Source organism: Myotis davidii, unplaced genomic scaffold (assembly GCF_000327345.1).
Source record: "Myotis davidii unplaced genomic scaffold, ASM32734v1 scaffold167, whole genome shotgun sequence".
NCBI classification, from domain to species: domain Eukaryota; kingdom Metazoa; phylum Chordata; class Mammalia; order Chiroptera; family Vespertilionidae; genus Myotis; species Myotis davidii.
The window spans coordinates 2,892,464-2,915,873 of NW_006300048.1; the positions used below are offsets into that span (position 1 = coordinate 2,892,464).

Consider the following 23,410-nt stretch of genomic DNA (forward strand, 5'->3'; position numbering starts at 1 on the left):
GGCCGGGGGACTGTCAAGTGGGGGGTGGGGAAAGGAGACATATGTAATACTCTTTGTAATACTTTAAGCAATAAAACTAAATTAAAAAAATAAATTAAAAAACGTTTATAGAAACCATCACCAAGGGATCCGAAATATTGGATTCACTAGACAAATATTTTAAATCAATGGTCCTAAATATACTCAGAATAAGGAAAACAATGGACATAAAATTAAAGGGAACCAGGAAAATGAACAAATAGAGAATATAAAGAGATATAAATTGTAAAAAGAACCAAATAAAAATTCTAGAGCTAAAAATTACCGTAGCCGAAACCGGTTTGGCTCAGTGTATAGAGCGTTGGCCTGCGGACTGAAAGGTCCCAGGTTCGATTCCGGTCAAGGGCATGTACCTGGGTTGCGGGCACATCCCCAGTAGGAGATGTGCAGGAGGCAGCTGATCGATGTCTCTCTCTCATCGATGTTTCTAACTCTCTATCTCTCTCCCTTCCTCTCTGTAAAAAATCAATAAAATATATTTAAAAAAATAAAAAAAAATAAAAATTACCGTAGCTGAAATAAAAAACTCACTACAGAGGTTCAATAGTAGATTCAACCTGGAAGAAGAAAAAAATGAGTAAACTTGAAGATATAACTATTGAATTATTGTCTGAGAAGCAGAAAGAAAAAAGAACACAGAAAATGAACAGGCCCTGGCCAGTGTGGCTTAGTGGCTGCAGTGTCAGTCATCCTGTGCATGGAAGAGTCAAAATTCAATTCCCAGTCACAGCGTGTGCAGGAGGTAACCAATCAATGTGTCTCTCTCACATCAATGTCTGTCTCTGTCTCTGTCTCTGTCTCTCTCTCTCTCCTCTCTCCTCTCTCCCGCCCTCTGTCCCTTCCACTCTCTCTAAAAATCAATGGAAAAATATCCTTGGGTAAGGATTAAAAAAAATTTTTTTAAAGAAAATGAATAGAGCTAAGGGAACCAGAGGACACTACCAAGCAGACCAAGATAAGCATTACAAAAATCCCAGAAGGAGTAGAGAGAGAAAGAGGCAGAAAGTATTTATTTTTTATTTTTTAAATGGCTGAACACTCCCCAAATTTGATGAAAGACATGAATTTACACATTAAGAAAGTACAACAAACTCAAAGTAGGTCAAATTCAAAGAGATATACTCCAAGAAACATTATAATCACACTGTCAAAAGATAAAGAGAGAACAAGAGAAGTGACTTATCATTAAAGAAAATTTCAGTAAGATTAACAGCTTATTTCTAATCAAAAGCCATGGAGGCCAAAAGGTAGTCAGGTGGCATATTTAAACTGTTAAAAGGACTTTCAACCAAGAATTCTATATTCAACAAAACTATCCTTCAAAACAAAGGGGAAACTAAGACCTTTTCAGAGAAACAAAAGCTGAGTGAGTTCATTACTAGTAGATCAGCCTTACCAAAAATGATAAAGGGAGCCCTCTAGGATAAAATAAAAAGGACACTAGACAATAACTCAAAGCCATACAAAGAAAAATTTTAAATGTGTTAAAGGTAACCACATAAATATAAAAGCCAATATTATTCTGTATTTAATTTGTAACTCCTCTTTTTGTTTCCTATGATTCAAAAGACAAATGCTTAAACAATAATTATACTTCTATGTTAATTGGCACACAATATATAAAGATGTAATTTGTTATAAAAACAACCTAAGGAGGGAGACAGAGCTATATAGGAGTAGATTTTTTGTATACTTTCAAAGCTAAATAGGTATCAATTCAAACTGGATTGCTATAAACTTATTGTGTTAATTGTAATCCTCATGGTAACCATTAAGGAAATAACTTTTAAAATATAGAAAAATATGGAAACTCCTTCAATATGTTAAGGGCATTTATGAAAAACCTACGTCTAACATCATAAGGGTAAAGACTAAAAGTTTTACCCCTAAGATTAGGGACAAGACTAAGGATGCCACTTTTACCACTGCTTTTCAGTATTGTACTGGATGTTCTAACTAAAGAAATTAGGTAAGAAAAAGAAATAAAAGGTATCCAATGAGGAAAAGAAGTAAAACGACCAATACCCAGATGACATGACCCTATGAATATAAAAAATTCCCAAAGAATGAAAACAATAACACCAGAACAAATTAACACTTTCAGCAAAGTTGCAGGGTTATAAGATCAACACTTAAAAGTCAGTTATGTTTCTATATAACTGCAATGAATAATCTGAAAGGAAATTAAGAAACACATCAATTTATAACAGCATATAAAATAATAAAATATAGGAATAAATTTAACCTAAAATATATAGGAATAAAAATAAAAATATACAAGAAAAGCGCCTGGCAGTGAGGCTCAATGGTTGAGCATCGACTTATGAACCAGGAGGTCAGGGTTCAATTCCTGGGAAGTCAGGGCATGCCGAGCTCGATCCCCAGTGTGGGACGTGTGAGAAGCAGCTGATCTATGATTCTCTCTCATCATTGATGTTTCTCTCTCTCTCTCTCTGAAATCAATAAAACAATATATTTTAAAAATAAAAATATACAGGAATAAAAATAAACATACAGAAAAACTACAAAATACAGTTGACCCACTAAAAAATCCACATGTAAGTGGACCTGGGCAATTCAAACCCACATTCAAGAGTCAACTATAGCCGAAACCGGTTTGGCTCAGTGGATAGAGCGTCGGCCTGCGGACTGAAAGGCCCCAGGTTCAATGTAGGTCAAGGGCATGTATCTGGGTTGCGGGCACATCCCCAGTAGGAGATGTGCAGGAGGCAGCTGATCGATGTTTCTAACTATCTCTCTCCCTTCCTCTCTGTAAAAAAAAAAAAAAAATCAATAAAATATATTTAAAAAAAAGAGTCAACTATATTTTCAATCAGAGGTTGGGCATATGCATATGAGGAGGGCTGACTTAAGTTACATGCAGATTTTTTTTTAAATATATTTATTGAGTTTTTACAGAGAGGAAAGGAGAGAGATAGAGAGCCAGAAACATCGATGAGAGAGAAACATCAACCAGTTGCCTCCTGCACACTCCCCAATGGGGATGTGCCCGCAACCAAGGCACATGCCCTTGACCGGAATCGAACCTGGGACTTTTCAGTCCGCAGGCCGACGCTCTATCCACTGAGCCAAACCGGTTTCGGCTACATGCAAATTTTTGACTCTGTGGGTGGTTGGCACCCCTAACTCCCACATATTCAAAGGTCAACTGTACTGCTGAAAGATATTAAAGACGACCTAAGTAAATGGAAAAGCATACCATGCTCATAGATTGGAAGACTTAATATTGTTAGAATGGCACTACTATCCAATATGATCTAAAGAGTCAATGCAATCCCTATCCAAATTCCATTGGCCCTTTTTTGCAGAAATAGAAAAGCCAATCTTTAAATTCACATAAAATTTCAAGGGGGCTCAAATAGCAAAACAATCTTCAAAAAGAAGCCAATTTCATACTTCTCAATTTCAAAACTTAGTACAAAGCTACAGTAATCTAAATAGTGGTACTAGCATAAGGACAAATATATAACCCAATGAAATGGAATTGGAAGTCCAGAAATAAACCCATATATCTATGGCCATCTGATTTCCAACAAGGGTGCCAAGTCCAATCAATGAGGAAAGACAGTCTCTTCAAAAAATGGTGCTAGAATAACTGGATATCTACATGCAAAAAAATTTAGTTGGATCCTATACTATATACAAAAATGAACTACGAATGAATCAACAACCTAAATAAAGAGCTAAAACTATTAAACTCATAGAAGAAAACATAGGGGTAACTCTTCATGACCTTGGATTTGGTAATGGATTCTTAGATATTACACCAAAACCACAAACAAAAAATAGATAAATTAAGATATTTTGTGCATCAAAAGACATTATCAAAAAAGTGAAGCTGTCAGCCAACATCATACTCAATGGGCAAAAACTAAAACCATTTCCCCTAAGAACAGGAACAAGACAGGGATGCCCACTCTCACCACTCCTGTTCGACATAGTACTGGAAGTATTAGCCATTGCGATTAGACAAAAAGAATAAAAGGCATCCAAATTGTGTTTTTTTTATATGCACCTTATACTTCAACATAACATTTTATTTTTAAAGTTATTACTATCCAGCCAGCGTTGTTTAGTGGCTGAGTGTTGATCTATGATCCAGGAGATCACAGTTCGATTCCCGGTCAGGACACATGCCTGGGTTGTGGGCTCAATCCCCAGTAGGGGGTGTGCAGGAGGCAACTGATTGATGATTCTCTCTCATCACTGATGTTCCTATCTCTCCCTTCCTCTCTCTGAAATCAATAAAAACGATCTCTCTCTCTTTTTTTTTAAGAAACCCAAAGGGAAAAACATTATTCTAAAAAATGTTCCCTTTCCTCCTGCCCATCCCCCAGGTCAGCACCTCTTAAAGCGGGGCTTCAGACACAACTGGAAAATGGAGGTCTAAGCAGCAAACCAGGGACTGGTTAGTAGGTGAGTTATAGTGAGGGATGAAAGCTGTGACCAATTCCCTTGATTGCCCCTGACCCGAGGAATGTGGTAGCTGATGAGAAGCCTATCTTGGGCTGGAGCACGGGAGATAAAGTGGTGGTGACAAAGTGTTGGCAGCCTGGCACTAGGCTGTTTTCTGTTGCTTCATCTACAAGGTCATGCTTTAGGAATGAGTAGCCCTTAATTGAGTTCAGCAGCAAGAGCCCCCAAGATACTCCTTACCCTTTACTTCTTATTCCATTGATGCCTTTGTTTGTACATTTTTAAATATTTGTAATGTTATGAATATTCCCAAAAGTTACCCAAACCATACACTTATCTGGGCAAAAATTAGACTTACAAGACACTGAAAGTGCCTGGAATTATATATGGGGAACAAAACTAGGCTACTATTTTTAAGGGTGAATCTGGAGCAGGAGCTCAGACATAAATGAACCTAGAGTTTATAAAGGACTTAAAGCTCAGCTAAATTTTGTTTGGTTCTGGTTCTCATCTTCACTGTGTCCCTAAGCCTACAATCCCCAAGCACAAAAGAAGGACCCACTGGCAATTTGGATGGAGAGAGTAAGGTATTTCCTTGGTATTCTGAAATGATGCTGCTTGCTTCTGTGTACCTAATGTTTTAATGTATGTAGGAGAGATAGTAAAACTGATTGGAAACTGGTTAACAGCTGAAGTCTGAAGTTCAAGGATTATTCAAACACCTCCTTTGTGATTGTATGCCTTTCCTTGAGCCCCTTTTGTCTACTCATACTCCTCCTCTAAGGATATACCAATTTTCTACCTTGATTCTTGTATGGACCAGTAAAGAAGTCTGAAATCAAGATATGAGATGTTCTCCTTGCCGGGAACACTTGGATCCAAGGCCCCGGAGGCATAAGACAATCTAAACTACACATCTTTAACATAAGTATTATGGCACAAAATGATTGATGGAAGTTAGAAGATGATTTGAGATGAGGAGTGGCAAGTTTAAAACATCTCTCTCCTATGCCTCTCTTCATCTTGTTCCTCCTCTACTGACATGCTATATAATAAAAGGCCAATATGCAAATCGACCAAACAGAGGAACGACCGGTCACTATGATGCACACAGACCACCAGGAGGCAGACATTCAACACAGGAGCCGGGTTCACAGCTGGCAAATGCACCGGCAGTAGCGGGAGCCTCTCCCGCCTCCACGGCAGTTGGACATCTGCTGAGGGCTCCCAGACTGCGAGAGGGCACAGGCTGGGCTGAGGGCCCCCCACCCGAGTGCACAAATTTCATGCACTAGGCCTCTAGTACATACATATTTGCTCACCCAATTCACCATTTACTAGTAGCTAAAATGACAGGACCTCCTCCACAACCCACTCCTGCCCCAGCAGCCATACCCACCTTCTGGAAGTCAGACTCTAGAGGTGACTGCCTATTGGCCCCAAGGACACTCATCATTTCTGTGGTACCTGTGGCTTCTATCACTGGGGCAGAGATGTCTTCTGTAGTCCTTCCTTCTGGAAATCTGAAGGCTTCTGCAATTACTCCTGAAAAGAAAGGAGGATAGGTAGGTGAAGGGTCAGTAAATGTCATCATAATTTATCCTTACGTAGGTATGCTATAGGAGGGCTGGATAGAACTTTAGCATGGGCAAAGTAGCAGAGAGATAAGAGAAAAATAATACCTTAATATGGTTGATTTTATCTCTTTGTTTTCTTTCTCTACATCCTCTACCATTATTTAACGCTGACTCCATTTTTACCCTGCTCATTCACTTCCATTAAGCATGCTCATTTCCCTTATTTTCTACAAAACTCCTTTCTTGCCTGATCCTCAACAAGTAGAAGAAAAAACCGGTTAAGCTTCCAATCAATACATCTGGATATGAGTTGTCTTTTTGCATGCAACAAAGACTTTGTGATATATAGAGTACCTTTATTAAAATAAGCTTTGTGAAAACAGGAATCCTGATTTATGTAATATAAATCCAAGTGCTTATACAGCATGAAAGGAAATACATAACCAGCTCAACAGACGTCAGGGCAGGAGAAAGGGAACAGAAGAGAGGAAGAAAAAAAAATGGCTTTCATCAAGAATAGAGATTCTTAAAGAGTGTGTTTTGCCCAGCCTTGATGGGAGTTAGAGGAATCTAGGGAGTCTTGAGGGAAAAGCAGCAAGACCTATTTTTAATGATGGAAAACTGAGAAGAGGAGTGAAGACAGGAATGCACTGAGTGGGAGACACACAACTTAAAAAAACAATTTTTTAATATATAAAGTATATAGAAGGAAAAAGAAAAACCTGGCCTATCATTCCACAGCACCAAAAAACACTTCCTGACATAAATATTACATATTTTATATGTGTGTATACATGTTTTGTGTATAGAATATTTTATTTTATATAAATGCATTTCATGGTCAGAATGTTTGAAACAAAAAAGATACAAAATAAAAAGTGAAAGCATCCCTCTTCCAAAAGCAACCTTTTTTGGTTAATATTTCTGCTTCCTTACAGAATAAAATTGGCAGCTTGATATAGTTTTGATGAGGTGACAAGATGATGTTGAGCCATAAAGGGCTGAATTATTCCTTCAGCCAAATCAGAGAGATTTGGAGTTTGACCAACTAACTTCAACATGCCTATAAAATCTGGCTGGAAGGAGAAAGGGACTCATCTGAAAATCAGAGTCCCCAAAGCCTTTTATTGCTAACTCTAAGGTCAGTTTACCCCCATTTCCCATCCTCAATTTTTCTTCTAGGAGTTTCAGGGCCAGTGTGTCCCCCTTCTGGCCTGGCACCACTATTCCAGAATGCTATTGAAATGAAGGGGTCACTGGCAGCCTTGACATGCACTCATTGTAATAGACAGTGCTTTGTATATAAAGATCCAGGACAGAAGCAAGAGGACAGACAGCTGGCTTGTGCAGTATTAAGCATCCAACAAATACAATCAATGTATAGCTTTTACCCACTTATAAATTACTAAGTATTAATAATCAGTTAATAAAAAATAGTTACTATTACCACATTGCTTCTATTTTTTTTAAATCCTACCCGAGGACTGTTTTGTTTGTTTTCATTGATTCCAGAGAGAGGAAGGGAAAGGGAGAGGAAGAGAACATGTATGGGAAAGAAACATTGATTGGTTATGCGCCCCAACAGGGAATCAGCCCACAACCCTTCGGTGCACAGGACAATGCTCTAACCACCGAGTAACACCGGCCAGGGCCCCACACTGACTTTTTAAATGAACTTTTATTGCGCACTCTTTTGTGCCAGGCAACTATGCACTGTAAATACAATGGTAAAAAACAGTAAGCAATGACAGACTACTTTGGGGAGTTTGTAATCTAGTTGAGGGGAAGGGAGGCAATATGAATCAAAGAAACACATAAATGTCAAATTACAATCCCATTAAGTGCTACAATGAAAATGTACATGGTCTTTTGAAAATGTTTAAGGGTTGAGGACAAATCAGGATGGTGACTTTTTTTTTTAAATGTATTGGTTGGTTTTAGAGAGAGAAAAGCAGTGAGAAATATCAATTCGTTGCTCTACCTATCTATGCACCCACTGGTTGAGTCTTGTATGTGCCCTCACTGGGGACTAAAATCAGGACAATGCTCCAACCAACTGAGCTACCCAGCCAGGGCAGTGTTTGCTGTTTTTTTAAGGGCAAAAGATTCATTGTAAGTTCAACAGCTTGGCTTATCAATGAATATTGTTACTGTATGCATATTTTTTATTTAAAATTACGTAAACATTACTGCAAAATTAAACTCCACATAGAAGAAATGTGCTCACAACCCCAAACAATTTTCATTTGTCCATTTTCTCAAAAACTTGTTAATAAATGAAAATCTTGCTCATTAGATTCTCATCCTGGTCTTGGTAGGTAAGCTTTGTTGAAGTGAGAACCAAGTTTTAGGAATGTGTTTTTAAAACCCCACCTCACTTCCTTTTATGCCATTTCCTCTCTGAACTCACCTCTACCCTTTAAAATATAAATACTTAACGTCCCCATTGGATGTCTGTATACTGTAACTCCAACCCCCACTCCAACCCTAAATACACACACACCTCTCCCCATTCTTCCTCAATCCCTGAACCTGGTAGTCTGGTAAATGGGCATATGTTCCGTCATGCTTTACTACCAAAACATTAGATAACTTTTTTACTTTTTATATTTTTTTAAAGAGATGGAGTGGCATGAAGTAAAGTGGGAATACTTAATAGAAAGGTTATTAAGAGTATTATGTGCCCTGAAGCTAGCTGTGAATAGGAGAAAGATGGCTTATAAAACAAGAGGTCTCCATTCACAAAACCAAGGGAAATTTTTAGAGAGTTATTTATACAACTTAGGTAACAATTAAGTGTTTGACCAAATTTAAACCTAACTGCTCAATTGTTCTCACAGTTGAGAGGATTCAATAAAAACTGCTTCTGATGTTTGCAGAAATTTAAAAGTTATATTCCATAAGCCACATGTTAAGATTAGGGACACTCCCTGCGTGTGCCTTTGTCTACTAAGGTAAAAATGTGTTCCATACCATCATGGTACTGAAACTCTAGGACAGTGGTTCTCAACCTTCCTAATGCCGCGACCCTTTAATACAGTTCCTCATGTTGTGGTGACCCCCAACCATAAAATTATTTTCATTGCTACTTCATAACTCTAATTTTGCTGCTGTTATGAATCGTAATGCAAATATCTGATATGCAGGATATATTTAGGCGACCCCTGTGAAAGGGTCGTTCGACCCCCAAAGGGGTCGCGACCCACAGGTGAGAACCGCTGCTCTAGAAGCTAGTGACTGGGTTAGAGTTCTGTCCTTTCTTTCACGTGGCTTCTCTGGGTGGGCTTCAAAGCAGATCCCACTGACTAGAGGAAGCCAGCAACACTTCCTGCCCAGACCACAGAATCCTAAAAGCTCTCTCTCTGCTGGTTTCAAGGCAGATATGAAGAATACTGTTGCTTCAGCTGTTATAAGGAGCATTATTCTAGAAAAACTTTGAGAATGGCAGATGCCTTTAGCATAAAGCTTTAAGTTATCAAGAGAGTATAAGAGGAGTTGCTCAAAGTACTCCAGCCCCAGCTACTTGAATTAGTTCTGCCCTTCCTAAATTTTGCTTCTCTTCCTTCCTTTCCCTTCCCTTCCCAAGTGGTCCCCTCCTGACCTGGAAAAACATTCTACCTCCCTCAGAGATGAAGTGAGGTTAGGAGTATATTCTGGATAGGATTAACCCCACGTCACTCTTTCTCTAAACTTACCCACCTTTCCCCAAAGGGTGGTGGAACTTACCACAGAATCCTAAAAGCTCTCTCTCTGCTGGTTTCAAGGCAGATATGAAGAATACTGTTGCTTCAGCTGTTATAAGGAGCATTATTCTAGAAAAACTTTGAGAATGGCAGATGCCTTTAGCATAAAGCTTTAAGTTATCAAGAGAGTATAAGAGGAGTTGCTCAAAGTACTCCAGCCCCAGCTACTGAAAATCAGTAACAATTGGCATTTTAAACTTTTATTTTCTCTGAAGATAGCTGTTCATAGCTAGTCTTCTGAATCAGTCTGGTTTCCAGGCCAGAAAAATGCATTGAATTCAGGCTTCAGCCTAAAAAAAGCAGCCCTAAACAACTACTCAGGAGGCCTAACCAGTGTACACATTTGGTGCTGAGATGGAGATAATAATCTTCATCTTAAAGAAGGGGGGAGGGGGCTCCCTGTCGCATCATGAGGTGAAGTAACATGTCCCAAATCACAGCAAGGCAAATGGCTGAGGAACATTAAAGAACCTAAAATCTGTGCCCTTTCCACAACATGAAGAGAGGCCAAGACAACTTCGAAATAAATATTAGTCAAGGCTCTAGAAAAAGCAAATAGTCCCCCAAACTCAAAGTAGGGATTCTATAGCTCTGCACACAAGGAAACAGGGACAAAAAGAATTCTTAAGAAAAAAGATTAGCAACTTTGCATTATTTTTGAGAGTTGGGGTAGGGGAGGTTGGGGGAGAACAAGACTCTGAAGCCTCTGTTGAGAGTTTATAGACTGCTGACAACTGATGTTAGAATACCTGAGGACCAAGCTCCCTGATTCCCAAGAGCACTCTCAGCAAGAACATGAGTGTTCTTGGGGAAGCTCAGTTCCCAGAGGAGCATAGGGAGAGTCAACACAAGGTTATATAAAAAGTTTCACAAGTTTTGGAAGATGCCAAAACTAGACCACTGTCCACTATTTACTACCCATCTAGGCAGCACTGGAGCACAGACTATAATCTAACAATCTGACATAAAGAAAGCCCTAAAAAACTGGAGGGAGTATAGAAAATAGAGCAGTGGGGATTCATTGCGTTAGTTTTCCTGTGGATGTCAAATGTGTGTGGTTTCAAAACAAAAATCCAGAAAGAAACATGAGATTAACACATTTATTCCAAGTAATTAACACATTAAAAATAAAGTTAAACTTGTCCAAGCCAACTCATAAATTCTTTAATCTTTTGAACAAAATGTACAACCCAAAACATCACACTATGGTGGAAATAACTTGGGAGAGGTAGAGAAAGGAATACATATGGGTTGTGGAACAGAGAATAAATCCAATCCCAGAACAAGTTTCAGATCTTCTACCTCTTCAGAACAGAAATGACTGCTACGCAATTTAACACAAAGTATTACTGCATCACAATACAATAAACAAAGGCCATTTTCTAAATAAAAGTGACCCCCAAAGCATATCAGCTTCTGGCACTGAGCTATGAATAAGCCTTACCGATTTGTCGTCTTCCAAAAGTGAGCCTGCTAGATTTTCTTCCATGTTTACTGAGACCATTTCCAAACAGGTTTGTGAGTTAGTAGGACCATTTCAAGCAAAAGCAACAGAATGAGGAGAGTATGGGGGTTGACATGCCACAAGGAAGTAAACAATAAACAAACTTAAGGCAGGCCCATCCAAATGGAAGCCTAATAGAGGAACAATCTTTCCTTCATCAGTTTTCCATTTCTGTAGGCTTTCTTGTGTTTCTCCCAGAGACCCATCAAGCTGCCCAGAAAATTGGGTGGGGATACAACACAGCAATTGGAGAAGTCAGTTCTTCCTCCTCCCCCACATTTCAGAAATGGCAGAGTCAAAGGCAAAAATATAATCAAAGCACACTATGTGGTAAGCCAGATAGACATTTGATTTTAATGACAAAGTAGGAGAAAATAAATTGGCAAAAAATTTTAACAGAAAATACTTTTTTACAGATATGTATAGAAATTATGATTGCTTTGTCTGATATCTTAGGGAGAAAGGGAAAGAAGGAAAGGAGGTAAATATTTTTTTTCTTCCATGAACATTTAGATGCTGACTGCACATCATGGTGTAGGTTCCAGATGAGAGCCAAACAGTCCTGGATCATTTGGGCACTGGATTTCTAGAAGTCAATTCGATTCATCCACAGGCAGCTCTGGATACTTACTAGTTGTGAACACTGGATTCTGTGTTGTTCTGGACGGCATCAACTGCAGCTTCTCGTGCAAGTATTTCCTGAGTGACAATATTGCCTCCAACTACCTGATCCCTTGTAGAGGACTGGGAAGCCAAAGATTTTACCAAATTCAAAGGGTTTTCATTATCTTCATCTACTTGAGGAACTGCTACCCCTGTGATGGATGCATTCACTATTTCTGGCTGTAGTGGTACCATCTCTAAGGAACTACACTCAGAAGGGTCACCTGGCATAGAGAGATGAGAACATAACTTCTCTTTCTGAACTCCAGATGTCCGTGCGACAAAGTCAACAAGGTCTGGAAGGCAAGGAGATGGCCCAAGGCCTGCGGGATTTGTTTCTGATTCCAAACAGAGTGAACCTTGTTTCTCTAATTGAGAAGTTCCTTCTACTTCCTCAGGCATCATTCCTCCTGCTAACAGGTCAAGGGCCTGATGTGTCCCCTCTACACTCCCCAAGCCAAAGTCAACATTTTCTATAGGATGTCCAGTTTTCAAAATGTTGGGAGTGATCCTCCCACTTCTGGGATTAGATGAGGTTTGTTCACCCTCTGCTTCAAAGTTAAGCACCGGGTTTTGGGGAGAATCTAATGGAAACTCAGAAAAGGATGGGATTGGTTCAAAGTCAGTGAGAAGTGGGGCATTACATCCTATAGTTGACAAAGTATTTTCTTCATACAATTTCTGAGACAGGGCAGTTGGGGATCTATGTGCTGGGTCTCCTTGAGTATTGCAGAAATCAACACCCAAATCCCCCAGGTTCCTGAGGGCAGCAAGCTTTTCTACTTTCAAGTCTGTAACTTCTAAGTCTTCTAAGGCCTTGCTCTCTACTGTCCCTGTTAATTGTGGGTGAATATCTCGTAGCTCCAGGGCATCTGCTTCTGGTTTCTCCTGGTTCTCCCCGGTCTCTGGCTTCTTGTTCTCATCCCAACCAGCCAGTTCACAAATCAATTTACCCTGAAAATCTTTCGATCTTTCTCTCTTGAATTTGAGACTTCTGTACCTTGAAACTCTAGAAGCTGATTCTGGAGTTGAATTTTCTAGGCACTCACTACCAGTTGAAACTCCTTGCTCCTGTGCACAATCTGTTATATATGTATCTGATCTGGCTGGGGACTGAAGAAGCAATTCTGGAGTAGAAATTTTCACAGTTGTGTCTTGTGGGTTCTGGAGTAAAGACCTAGCTTTCGGTGGAAATGAGTCTATTTTTGCCTTTGTGGAAGAGAGAGTCTGTGCACTCAATTCAATCACTACTTTACTTTGAGTTTCACTTCCTATCATCAATTTTTTGGAGTGTTCCATCTTTTTGTCAGTCATTTGCAATTTGTGCTGTTCTATTTTCCCCTCCCACATGTATCTGTTCCTATGATTCAAATTCGAATCCTCTATATTTCTGGGCCCAACAATGATGCCTATTCCCTTTTCTACCATCCTCTCAGAGAGCTTTGCTCCCCTTTCTTTTAGTTCACTGTTTGCCTCTATCTGACTTTCTCCACAGCCCTTAGATTGGTGAAGCTCTTGGCTCTCCTCATCCATGTTACCAGATTTCATAAGATGGGTTTCTACCAATTTCTGAGATTCCATGATTTTACAGTGTTTATCTGACAGCCTAGGGGCTGGCTCTACACCTGGTGGCCCTGGCTCTTCCAGGTCAACCTCAATTTTTCCCTCTGGAGCTATATCCCTATTAGTGACACCCTGGAAGGCGCTAGAAGTCCACAAAGCCGAAGTGTCTGTCTTTGGGGTAATAGTTTCATAAGGCTTGCTTTGACACAACCTTGTCAGAGGCTGTAGGAAGCCAAAGCTGCTGCCTCTGCTTTTTGAGCCTACAACGGACCATTTCCCTAGGGACACCGGAGTTTTTGCAATGGGTTTTTTAGGGTTTCCAAATGAAGGAGCAGAAACCAAACTTCTATCTCGAGGCAACTCCTCTTGGGATGCACTGCTGTTCAAAGTAGAAGTGGAAAAGGTGTCTGAACTTTCAGCTTTAGAAAAGTTGTTATTTTCCCCATTGGCCAATGGACCACCACTCAGCTTAGTCTCAGGGCCCCCCTTTCCACCACTACTGTAGAATATGTCATACAGGTCCTTAGCATTGGCTGTGGCTAAGCATGAATTTCGCTTTTCCAATTTTTTGGCTTGTTCACTGAACACACTTGAGAGGGGAGGTGGTGGACGCACTAACACAGAGAATAGGGTCTGGTCCCGGTCACTCTCACTCACCCCAGGAGCTGTCTCATCTGAAGGAATGGCAGTTGGCTGTGCTGAGACCATGATGGCTGCCGGCAACACTGGATTCAAAATGTTAGGACCCAGCAAGCCAGGACTGAGAGTGTGAGATACAGTTGGGTTTGATTTTACTGGAGCCAAAACAGACTTTGCTTGAGCAGAAGGAGCAGTTGCAGCTGGATGAGGTATAACTGGGGGTGGTGGGGGTGGGGGTGGAGGAGGTGGTGGTGGAGGTGGAAGCATTTGCTCAGGTATATGGGATGGCTCATTCTTTTCAGCCAGCATCATTTTTTCCTCTGGAGACCCTTTTAGAATCACTTCTTCCCCTCCAAATGCTTTGGAGATGATATCAGGAGGCAAGAGGAGATCAGATGAAGATTCTTTAACCACTGGCAGAGGTTTAGCAGTGGTTCCAGAGGATTTGATGGATAGAAAGGTGTTAAGAGGAGCTGGCTTGCTGACTGTGGCTAACCCTGACTTACGGAGAACTGTGGATGGAATAGGCAGGTTGGGTCGGATTTTAGTCTGGGTTGAAGTTGTCACAACAGGCATCCAAGGGCTAGTATGTGCAACAACAGTTTTCCCAGATAGCTTGATTTTGATGGGCTTTGCCTTCCCAGCTTCAGTTTTGCCATCCTCTTTGTCCTTACTGCTTTCCAAGGTCTCTTCCTTGGGCATACTTTGGGCCACTGAACTTTTTTCCTCCTCTTTTTCTGGCTTCTTCCAGCTGAATTTTCCAAAAGAGGAAGATGCTGGTGATTCTTTCTTTACTTCTTCTTTTAATTGTAGTTTAATGCTACCCTTCCTCTTGTTTTCAGCCTTTCCAGGGGAGTTACTGTCCTCAGAGAGTTGGTCCTCTAATTCCTCAAAGACCTTGTCATCTTCCTTTACATCTTTCATGATCTTTGCCTTTTTTTCTTTTTTCTCTTCCTTTGGTTTCTCAGTAAGTTTGCGCTTTAGCTCACTCTGACGTCGGCGTTCTGTCTCTAGGACCACAGCCAAGCCAGCTTGGTGGTCCAGATTCCGCCGCTCCTCATATAATGGGTTTTCAACCACATATTTCTGGGAAGAGAAAAGATAAAGGTTCAACAACTGGTCTAAATACTATAAGAGAGAAAATCTTGACCCACTAATCCCTAGACATCATCTTCCTCAAGGATATAGATGGTTCTATCAGGTCAGCATCTCTCATTAGAATTGAGAATTTCCTAGTGATCATATGGAATTTGAAGTGTTAATGATTTTTTTCCGGCTCTCAACTTGTTTGACAAAGGCAAAAGGATTACTGCAGAAAGTGGGAAACTCCACAGGCAATTACAGAAACCAACCTTATATTTCTCATTGTGTTGGTGACCCTTCACATGTTGCTCTCCAGAAATTGAATCCCCCAAAAATTCCTCACAGAGCTGGCAGTAATATCCAGTGATGGGAATCAGAAACTCAGAGCCTGGAGGAAGTGGAAGAAAGTCAAGAAACTAAGTTATTTCCACCCAGGATGACAGCAACCAAGGGAAATCCCACTTTCCCTTTGCAGTAAAATGTTAATATACAGAGGACCTTACCCACTTTGAGTAAGTAGCAGTATTTAGATGAATTTCAATGGCACAGTCTTTCCAACTTAAAGCTTGAACTCAGAATCTATGCCTTCTACCTCTTGGGAACATTAATTGGTATATTCAGGAGTTTCCTGTGCCAGACACATTTCTATTGCCAATTCTTCTCAAACTCCAACCAGCACTAAGTATTTTAGGAGACTGAAAAACTATACTCCCAAACAGTTAGCCTAGTATCATCTGTATGAGGATCTGTCATATTGATATTAATTACTCAGAAATTATCAACCTCCTTCAGATCTAAAGAATGTAGCAGCATTGACTACTTATGAAGGAATGAAATTGAGAAATTTAAAGATAAAGAAACTTTCTATTTCTCATTTTACTCCCTTACCAATGGCCATTCAAAAATATAACTTAGCTGAAAAGGCAGTTAAATTATTGCACCTTATTGTTCTTTTTCATCTGGATTCCAAATAAATAAGATTTTAGTGCATAATCCAGTGACAAAGTAAATTATATTTTTAAGTGGTCTACATGTTTAATATCAGTTAGAGTTTTGGCCATTTGGATAGGGAGCATTCTTGTCTTACACAGTTCTGTATTTCTTCATGACTTAGTAGACTGCTTTACACGCAGAAGGCATTCTTACAGTTTTATCAAAAGTATTTATGTCTTACCCTATGCTGCTTCCTAACACTTTAGTTCAGGGATACATCCTTGGCTGAATATAAGGAAATCACAAAAATGGTAGAGAGGAAACATACCTTTTGCAGGAACAGTTATCTTGTCAGTGCGCTTTACAGCATCTTGCTTGGCCTCATTCTGGGTCTTTGAAGCCCAAGGTCTGTTGTAGGGATCCAATGTCTATTTGCAAGAGGCAGAGGTGCTCACACAACAGCACTAAAAACTCAATGACCCGCTTTTCTTTTTCTTTCTCCCCACACACCAGGGGGGACCAGACGTCCCCAGCTACCCACCCCCACCCGCTCTGCCAACTGTTTAAATGGAAATCACCTGTGGAAAAGGTAAACAAATGTTAGAGCAAGTACCAGCAATGGATAAAATGAAACAAATAATCAGGTACTCAAGGAATCAAAAGAGATTGAAGCCTCACTTACACTTGTCATGGTGTTTAGTTACAGGCAGGTCCCCTAGACTGAGCTCTGGGGATGGTGTCTCCTTTGCTGGTATCTCTTGGCTCTTCATATTGGGGCTCCTGCCCATATGAGAATGTTTCATTTGCCAGCTTTGTAATGCAGATGGGGGTATAGAAGTTTGAAGGGAAGATGGGTGAGAGTAGAAATAACAGAGGACAGAGTACCTACCTGTGAGTGCTTCTTGTTGTGCATATGGGTGAAGAAGTCAAACATGGTCCCACAGATGGTGTTGCAGTCCTTGCACCAGTGATTGCCAGCATCATAATACTCATAGGCAGCAATGGGCTGATCAAATTGCTTAGTAGTTGGCTGGAGGCTCTCTGCAGGCTTGGGGCTCTTAGTACAAGAATTCTCATTGTTTACCTTTGATTCCTACAGGGGAAAAAACCCTGCACTTAAAAGGAATTCAAGGTAGTCTAGATCTGTCTTCTCTCAGAAAAGAGGTCGCCTATCACAATTATAGAAATAGGCCTGTATGATCATATTTCCAGTACCTAAAGCTCCATAAACTGGGGTAAAGTCCACAAGAAGTCTGTAAGGCTCAAACATAACTAATTAGGCTCCATAATGCTATCTCCTCATGGAGAATAAATCACAATGGCAATATATTTACTTATATATCCTACATCATCTAGAAGAATACTCAAGATTATTGGAATGCTGGCTGCCTCTCGGAAGGGGAAGTAGAGAAAAAGAATAGATAAGAATCTTTTTATTGTATACCCGTTGGTAAATGTTGAAAGTGTTACCTATGCAATTAAATATAACAGTTAAATTTAAAAGTCATAATGACAACTATGCAGAGAAGAAAACCCAAATGGAAAACGTAATTGACAGGTTACGCAAATGCAGAGAATAGATGACAGTCAACTCACTTATCACAGATGCTTACTAGTATGGAACACTGGAGAGAGCAGGGCTGATGTTGTATACAAAGCAGATAGTAGTCTATGTGGGATGACAACAGAATTTGGGTAAAATATCTTTTTAAAAAATATATATTTTTATTGATTTCAGAGAAGAAGGGAGAGGGAGAGAGAGAGAAACATCAATGATGAGACAAAATCACTAAATGGCTGTCTCCTGCACGTCCCCAACTGGGGATTGAGCCCATAAACCAGGCATGTGACCTTGACTGGAATTTAACCCAGGACCTTTCAGTCTGCAGGCCAACGCTCTATCCACTGAGACAAACCTGCTAGGGCTGGGTAAAATAGTTCTAACCACCTAAAATACCACCATTGGTATTATATTCCACCAATTTAACATCTCTCAGTTAACATGAATCCTCTTTTAAAATATATCACTCCCAAACATTAAGTTATCAATAATAAATATTTTAGTATAAATTCATTTGTCAGTAAGCTGAGAACAAGACACTTAGGAAATAAGAATTTTGGTTAATGTTGGGGAGTGAGGAAAAGAAAAAAGATAATTTTGGAGCCTGGCCAGCATGGTTCAGTAGTGAGTGTCGACCTATGAACCAGGAGGTCGTGGTTCAATTCCCAGTGAGAGCATACGCCTGGTTGCAGGCTCAATCCCCAGTGTGGGTCATGCAAGAGGCAGCCAATCAGTGAGTGATTCTCTCTCATCATTGATGTTTGTATCTTTCTCTCCCTCTTCCTTCTTCTCTGAAATCTATAAATATATATATATATATATACATATATATATACATTTTTTTTAAAGATAATTTTGGAACACAGAGTGGGTTAAGTATACATGCAGTTCCATAGTGGACAAGATCAGGGAACTTGTCACCTATAATACTGACTGGTGGGAAACGGACAGGATTGAGAAATGAAAGCAATTCCCCCTAACCCAGTAGTGAATGTGTCTGCAGAGCACAAGCAAACCTTATTCCAGGCAGCAGGTCGCCTGTGGGTGACGCTGTCATCTCAGGCAAGGCAGCATGGCTTCAGGTTTGGGCTAGTATTTCACATTCTTGAAATATTGTCAGAGGTGTCAGCAGGTAGGGGTTGGGCATATGCATACATTGCTGGTGAGTATTAACTGGCACCATCTTTCTGGAAGATAATCTAGAAATATATATTACATACCTCAAATTCTTTATACTCTTTGACCCGGCAATTTTACCCCTTGACATTTATTTTATTTTTAAAAAATATATATTTTTATTGATTTTCACAGAGAGGAAAGGAGAGAGATAGAGAATTAGAAACATCAATGAGAGAGAAACATCAATCAACTGCCTCCTGCACACCTCCTATTAGAGATGTGTCTAGGGCGGTGGTTGGCAAACTGCGGCTCGCGAGCCACATGCGGCTCTTTGGCCCCTTAAGTGTGGCTCTTCCTAAGCCTTAGGAGGACCCGAATTAAGTTAATAACAATGTTCCTACCTATATAGTTTAAATTTAAAAAATTGGCTCTCAAAAGAAATTTCAATCGTTGTACTGTTGACATTTGGCTCTGTTGACTAATGAGTTTGCCGATCACTGGACTAGGGCAAAGAAGTCTATTTATTGACATGAAAAGATGTTCATTTTTTACTGAGAAAAGTTTGCAACAAAATACATTTGAATAATCAATAGATATGTGAATAGGCATAGAATATCAAATGTTACCTTATCCAAAAAACTATCCCTAACTACTCTATATCCCTTTCCTGTTTTCCTTTTTGTAGGCACTTATGAAATTAATTAATGAACAGAAGAAGAGTATTTGGAATAATATACAACAAGGTATTAATAATAGTGGTCTAGGTGAATAAAATTATGGAAATATGTGTTTATTTTTATGAAATGAATAGAAAATCGAAAACCAAATATGCATTTTAAAGAGAGGCAAAGAAAGAAGAAATACCAAAAACAGGTAGAAAAGAGGTTACCGATATAACGTTCCTTACTGCTGAAATGAAAATCGAATTGCAACATATGCCTGTTAGCTTCAGAGAACATGAAGACTCAAAGATGATAGATTATCATGAGGTTGGTGAATAAACAGAACCCCAAACAATGTATAACTCAACTACAAAGGGCCAGAACTTTTAAGCTCTTCTCCCATTAAAAGCTCTGAACTCAATGACCCTCGTATAAAAGAGTATACATAGTCTTACCTGGTTGAGTAAGAGAACTCTCCCAGGAAGATATAGAATAATTAGGTTTCGGTGAATAGAGTATACAGAATATCTTCTTCTCTATACCCCAAACATGAACTTAGCATCTATATATACTAGACATAATGGATGCCATGGGAAACACAAAGATAAATAAGTTATACTCTTTTATTCTCAGAAAGTTCTCATTTACTAGAAGAGACAGGCATGAGAATAGACATACTGTAGATCATGTTTTAAATATGATAGGATGTAATACATTTTACAAAGAAACAAAGTAATATATTATAGAAGTATTAAAGAAGGGCTGACTAAATCTGGGTAGAACTCAGGAATCCTTCATGAAGAAAGCAGTATTCAAGTTGGACTTTAGTGGATGAGTGAGGTTGGGAGAAAGATTACACTAGGCTAAGAGGATTATTACTGCAAAATTAGAGAGGCAAATAGCATACTGAACATTTAGAAAAGAGCAAGCATTTTGAGGTAGTAGGAGTGTAAGATGTAATTTTTATTGAGCACTACTCATTTACTATGTGCCAGGCACTGAGCTACATATTGGGGACTATATTGAAGAATCAGACAGATATAGTCCCTATCCCTTGAACCTTAAAATCTAATTGGGGAAACACATGCAATTATATAATTATAACTGTCATAAATGCAAAGACAACCCAGCCAGCGTGGCTCAGTGTCAATCTATGAACCAGGAGGTCACGGTTCAATTCCCGGTCAGGGCACATGCCCAGGTTGCAGCTTGATCCCCAGTGGGGGATGTGCAGGAGGCAGCCAATCAATGATTCTCTCATCATTTATGTTTCTATCTTTCCCTCTCCCTCTTCCTTCCTCTGAAATCAGTAAAAATATATTTAAAAAATGCTAAGGCAAAAAATTGGAATTATTGTGAGTGTATATCAGGCAATTTTAACAGTTTGGGAAATCAAGGAAGGGAGTTGGAATTTATTTAAGCTGCAACCTTAAATGATGAATATGAATTAGTTAGAAGGGATAAGGAAAGAGCAGGGTTTGCATGATAATCATAGGGAAGAGAAGATGTAAAGACATTAGAGGGAATGACAAATTTTCAGAATGAAAAGGCCAGTAATGAAATTATAGTGAGCCAGGGAGAAAAGATGTGTAAATGAGGGTAAAGAGGTAAGCAGGGAGTACCATGATCACTGGCTGTATCTGGAGAAAGAAAAAGGAGTGTAGGCAAAGAGTGGGGTTTGCATGATAATCATAGGGAAGAGAAGATGTAAAGACATTAGAGGGAATGACAAATTTTCAGAATGAAAAGGCCAGTAATGAAATTATAGTGAGCCAGGGAGAAAAGATGTGTAAATGAGGGTAAAGAGGTAAGCAGGGAGTACCATGATCACTGGCTGTATCTGGAGAAAGAAAAAGGAGTGTAGCAGTACAAGCAAGAATTGAAGGTGGCCGTAGCTGGTTTGGCTCAGTGGATAGAACGTCAGCCTGTGAACTGAAGGGTCTCAGGTTTGATTCTGGTCAAAGGCACATGCCCAGGTTGCGGGCTTGATCCCCAGTAGGGGACATGCAGGAGGCAGCCGACCGATGATTCTCTTTCATCATTGATGTTTCTCTCTCTCTCTCCCTCTTCCTTCCTCTCTGAAATCAATAAAAATATATTTTAAAAAGAAAAAAGAATTGAAAGTCCTTGAACTTAGATAGCAATGGAGATAGTGAAATGGATGGAATTAACATTTACCTTGGAGGTAGAGCAGGTAGAATTTGGTATAAAGCAGCAAGGGAGAGGAAAGCACTAAGAATGCTTTTCAGGTCGTTGTCATGAAAACTGTTGGACAGTAGTGCCACTCATTGAGTTGGGTGACACCAGAGGGAGAAAAAGTTAGAGAGGTTCAGTACAATCATTAGTGTAGTTTAGGATATGTTGAAGTGTATGAGACATTGAAGTAGAAATGATGAGTAGTCTCTTGGACTCTTAGATTTGGACCTCAAAAGAATCATTATAAAATTAGAAGATGTCAGCATGGTGTTTCAGCATACAACTGGATAAAATGACCTAAGGAGAAAGCAGAATTTTGGAGAGAAGAACTAAACTAGTTAAAGATCAGGTACAAGAGAATAGGCAGTAAAGGAGACTAATCAGCAGCAGCCAGCATACTAGGAAGGAAAGAAGTGTGATAGCACCCAAGGAAAGAAAGCATTTCTGAGAGTCAGTGATTCCTGTATCAAATACAGCAAACCCTCCATTTTGCAGACCTCAATATAATGGACTTCAGATTTAATGGACAAAATTTCTGGTCTGTATGTTATATGTGAAAATTAACACCTTGTTAATTTTAAAATGCCTTTAACCAAGATTTCCTTATAATTAAATTAACAGGTTATTTTTGTTGTTGTTAATTCAATGTTTTTGTTTGTTTCTTTGTTTTTGTTAATCCTCACCAGAGGATATTTTCTCATTGAGTTTTAGAGAGAGTGGAAGGGAGGGGGGAGAGGGACAAAGAAATAGAGAGAAACATTAATGTGAGAGACACATCGCCTGGTTGCCTCCCACACAAACCCCAACTAGGGGATGGGGAGTGAACCCACAACCCAGGCACATGCCCTTCACTGGGAATTGAACCCAAGACCCTTTGGTGCATGGGCCGACACTCTAACCCCTGAGATCACCAGCTAGGGCTAATTCACTGTTATTTTTAACAAATTTTAGTGAATAGGCCATATGTTGGGAAAAACACTGTAGTTAATTTTGCTGACATAAATATTACATAGATACAACTAATGTCTACATATTTAAATCCAAGAGTCATCACTCATAAACAGTGTTCAGTGAATGATTATCACTTGATCACAGGTTGTGCATTGAGTGGGAGGTAACTGGTTCTGTTGTCATGTAATATGACTTTCTGCAACAGGTTTAATATGTTCAGGCCAATGATATTCTGATACACGTTAAGCCATGCCCCAGCTATGTGCATTTGTTTACTCGTGGTGACTGGTGAATGCATGCATTTATTAGACCTATTCAGTATAAATTTATTTATTTTTATTTTTTTCCTTGTCACACCACCGATTGAAGCAAAGCAACACAACACGCTGCCGCTTCAACCAAAAGCGGTGTTTTTCCTTTGCCCTTTCTTGACAGCTCAGTGGGTCATCAGCAAGAGGCCCAACGAGTGCTTTTAAAAGGGGCTAAATTTAAAATTATAGTAATACATATAAACTTTTTTGTGAAATTAAACGTTTCATACACACTTAACTTTTTAAAATAAAATCTTTACTGTTCAGATTATTACAGTTGTTCCTCTTGACAGCAGTGGGTCATCAGCAAGAGGCCCAACGAGTGCTTTTAAAAGGGGCTAAATTTAAAATTATAGTAATACATATAAACTTTTTTGTGAAATTAAACGTTTCATACACACTTAACTTTTTAAAATAAAATCTTTTTAC

At 39.4% G+C, this 23,410-nt stretch overlaps 2 protein-coding genes across 2 annotated transcripts in view; both read right to left on the minus strand.

Moving 5' to 3' along the window:
* The window catches only part of CRIP3 (cysteine rich protein 3), a 23,759-nt gene extending 17,741 nt beyond the window's left edge, over positions 1-6,018 (minus strand). The window contains exon 1 of the mRNA XM_015572199.1: positions 5,876-6,018. The gene's annotated coding sequence lies outside the window, so the exon portion shown is untranslated. The remainder of the gene's footprint in view (positions 1-5,875) is intronic.
* A 4,864-nt stretch (positions 6,019-10,882) lies between these two features.
* The window catches only part of ZNF318 (zinc finger protein 318), a 31,784-nt gene continuing 19,256 nt past the window's right edge, over positions 10,883-23,410 (minus strand). The window contains exons 7-10 of the mRNA XM_006776447.2: positions 17,071-17,274; positions 16,510-16,609; positions 15,518-15,636; positions 10,883-15,251 (exon numbers count right to left, since the gene is read on the minus strand). Coding sequence (XP_006776510.1) covers positions 11,931-15,251; positions 15,518-15,636; positions 16,510-16,609; positions 17,071-17,274 — 3,744 coding nt within the window. The 3' untranslated portion in view covers positions 10,883-11,930. The remainder of the gene's footprint in view (positions 15,252-15,517; positions 15,637-16,509; positions 16,610-17,070; positions 17,275-23,410) is intronic.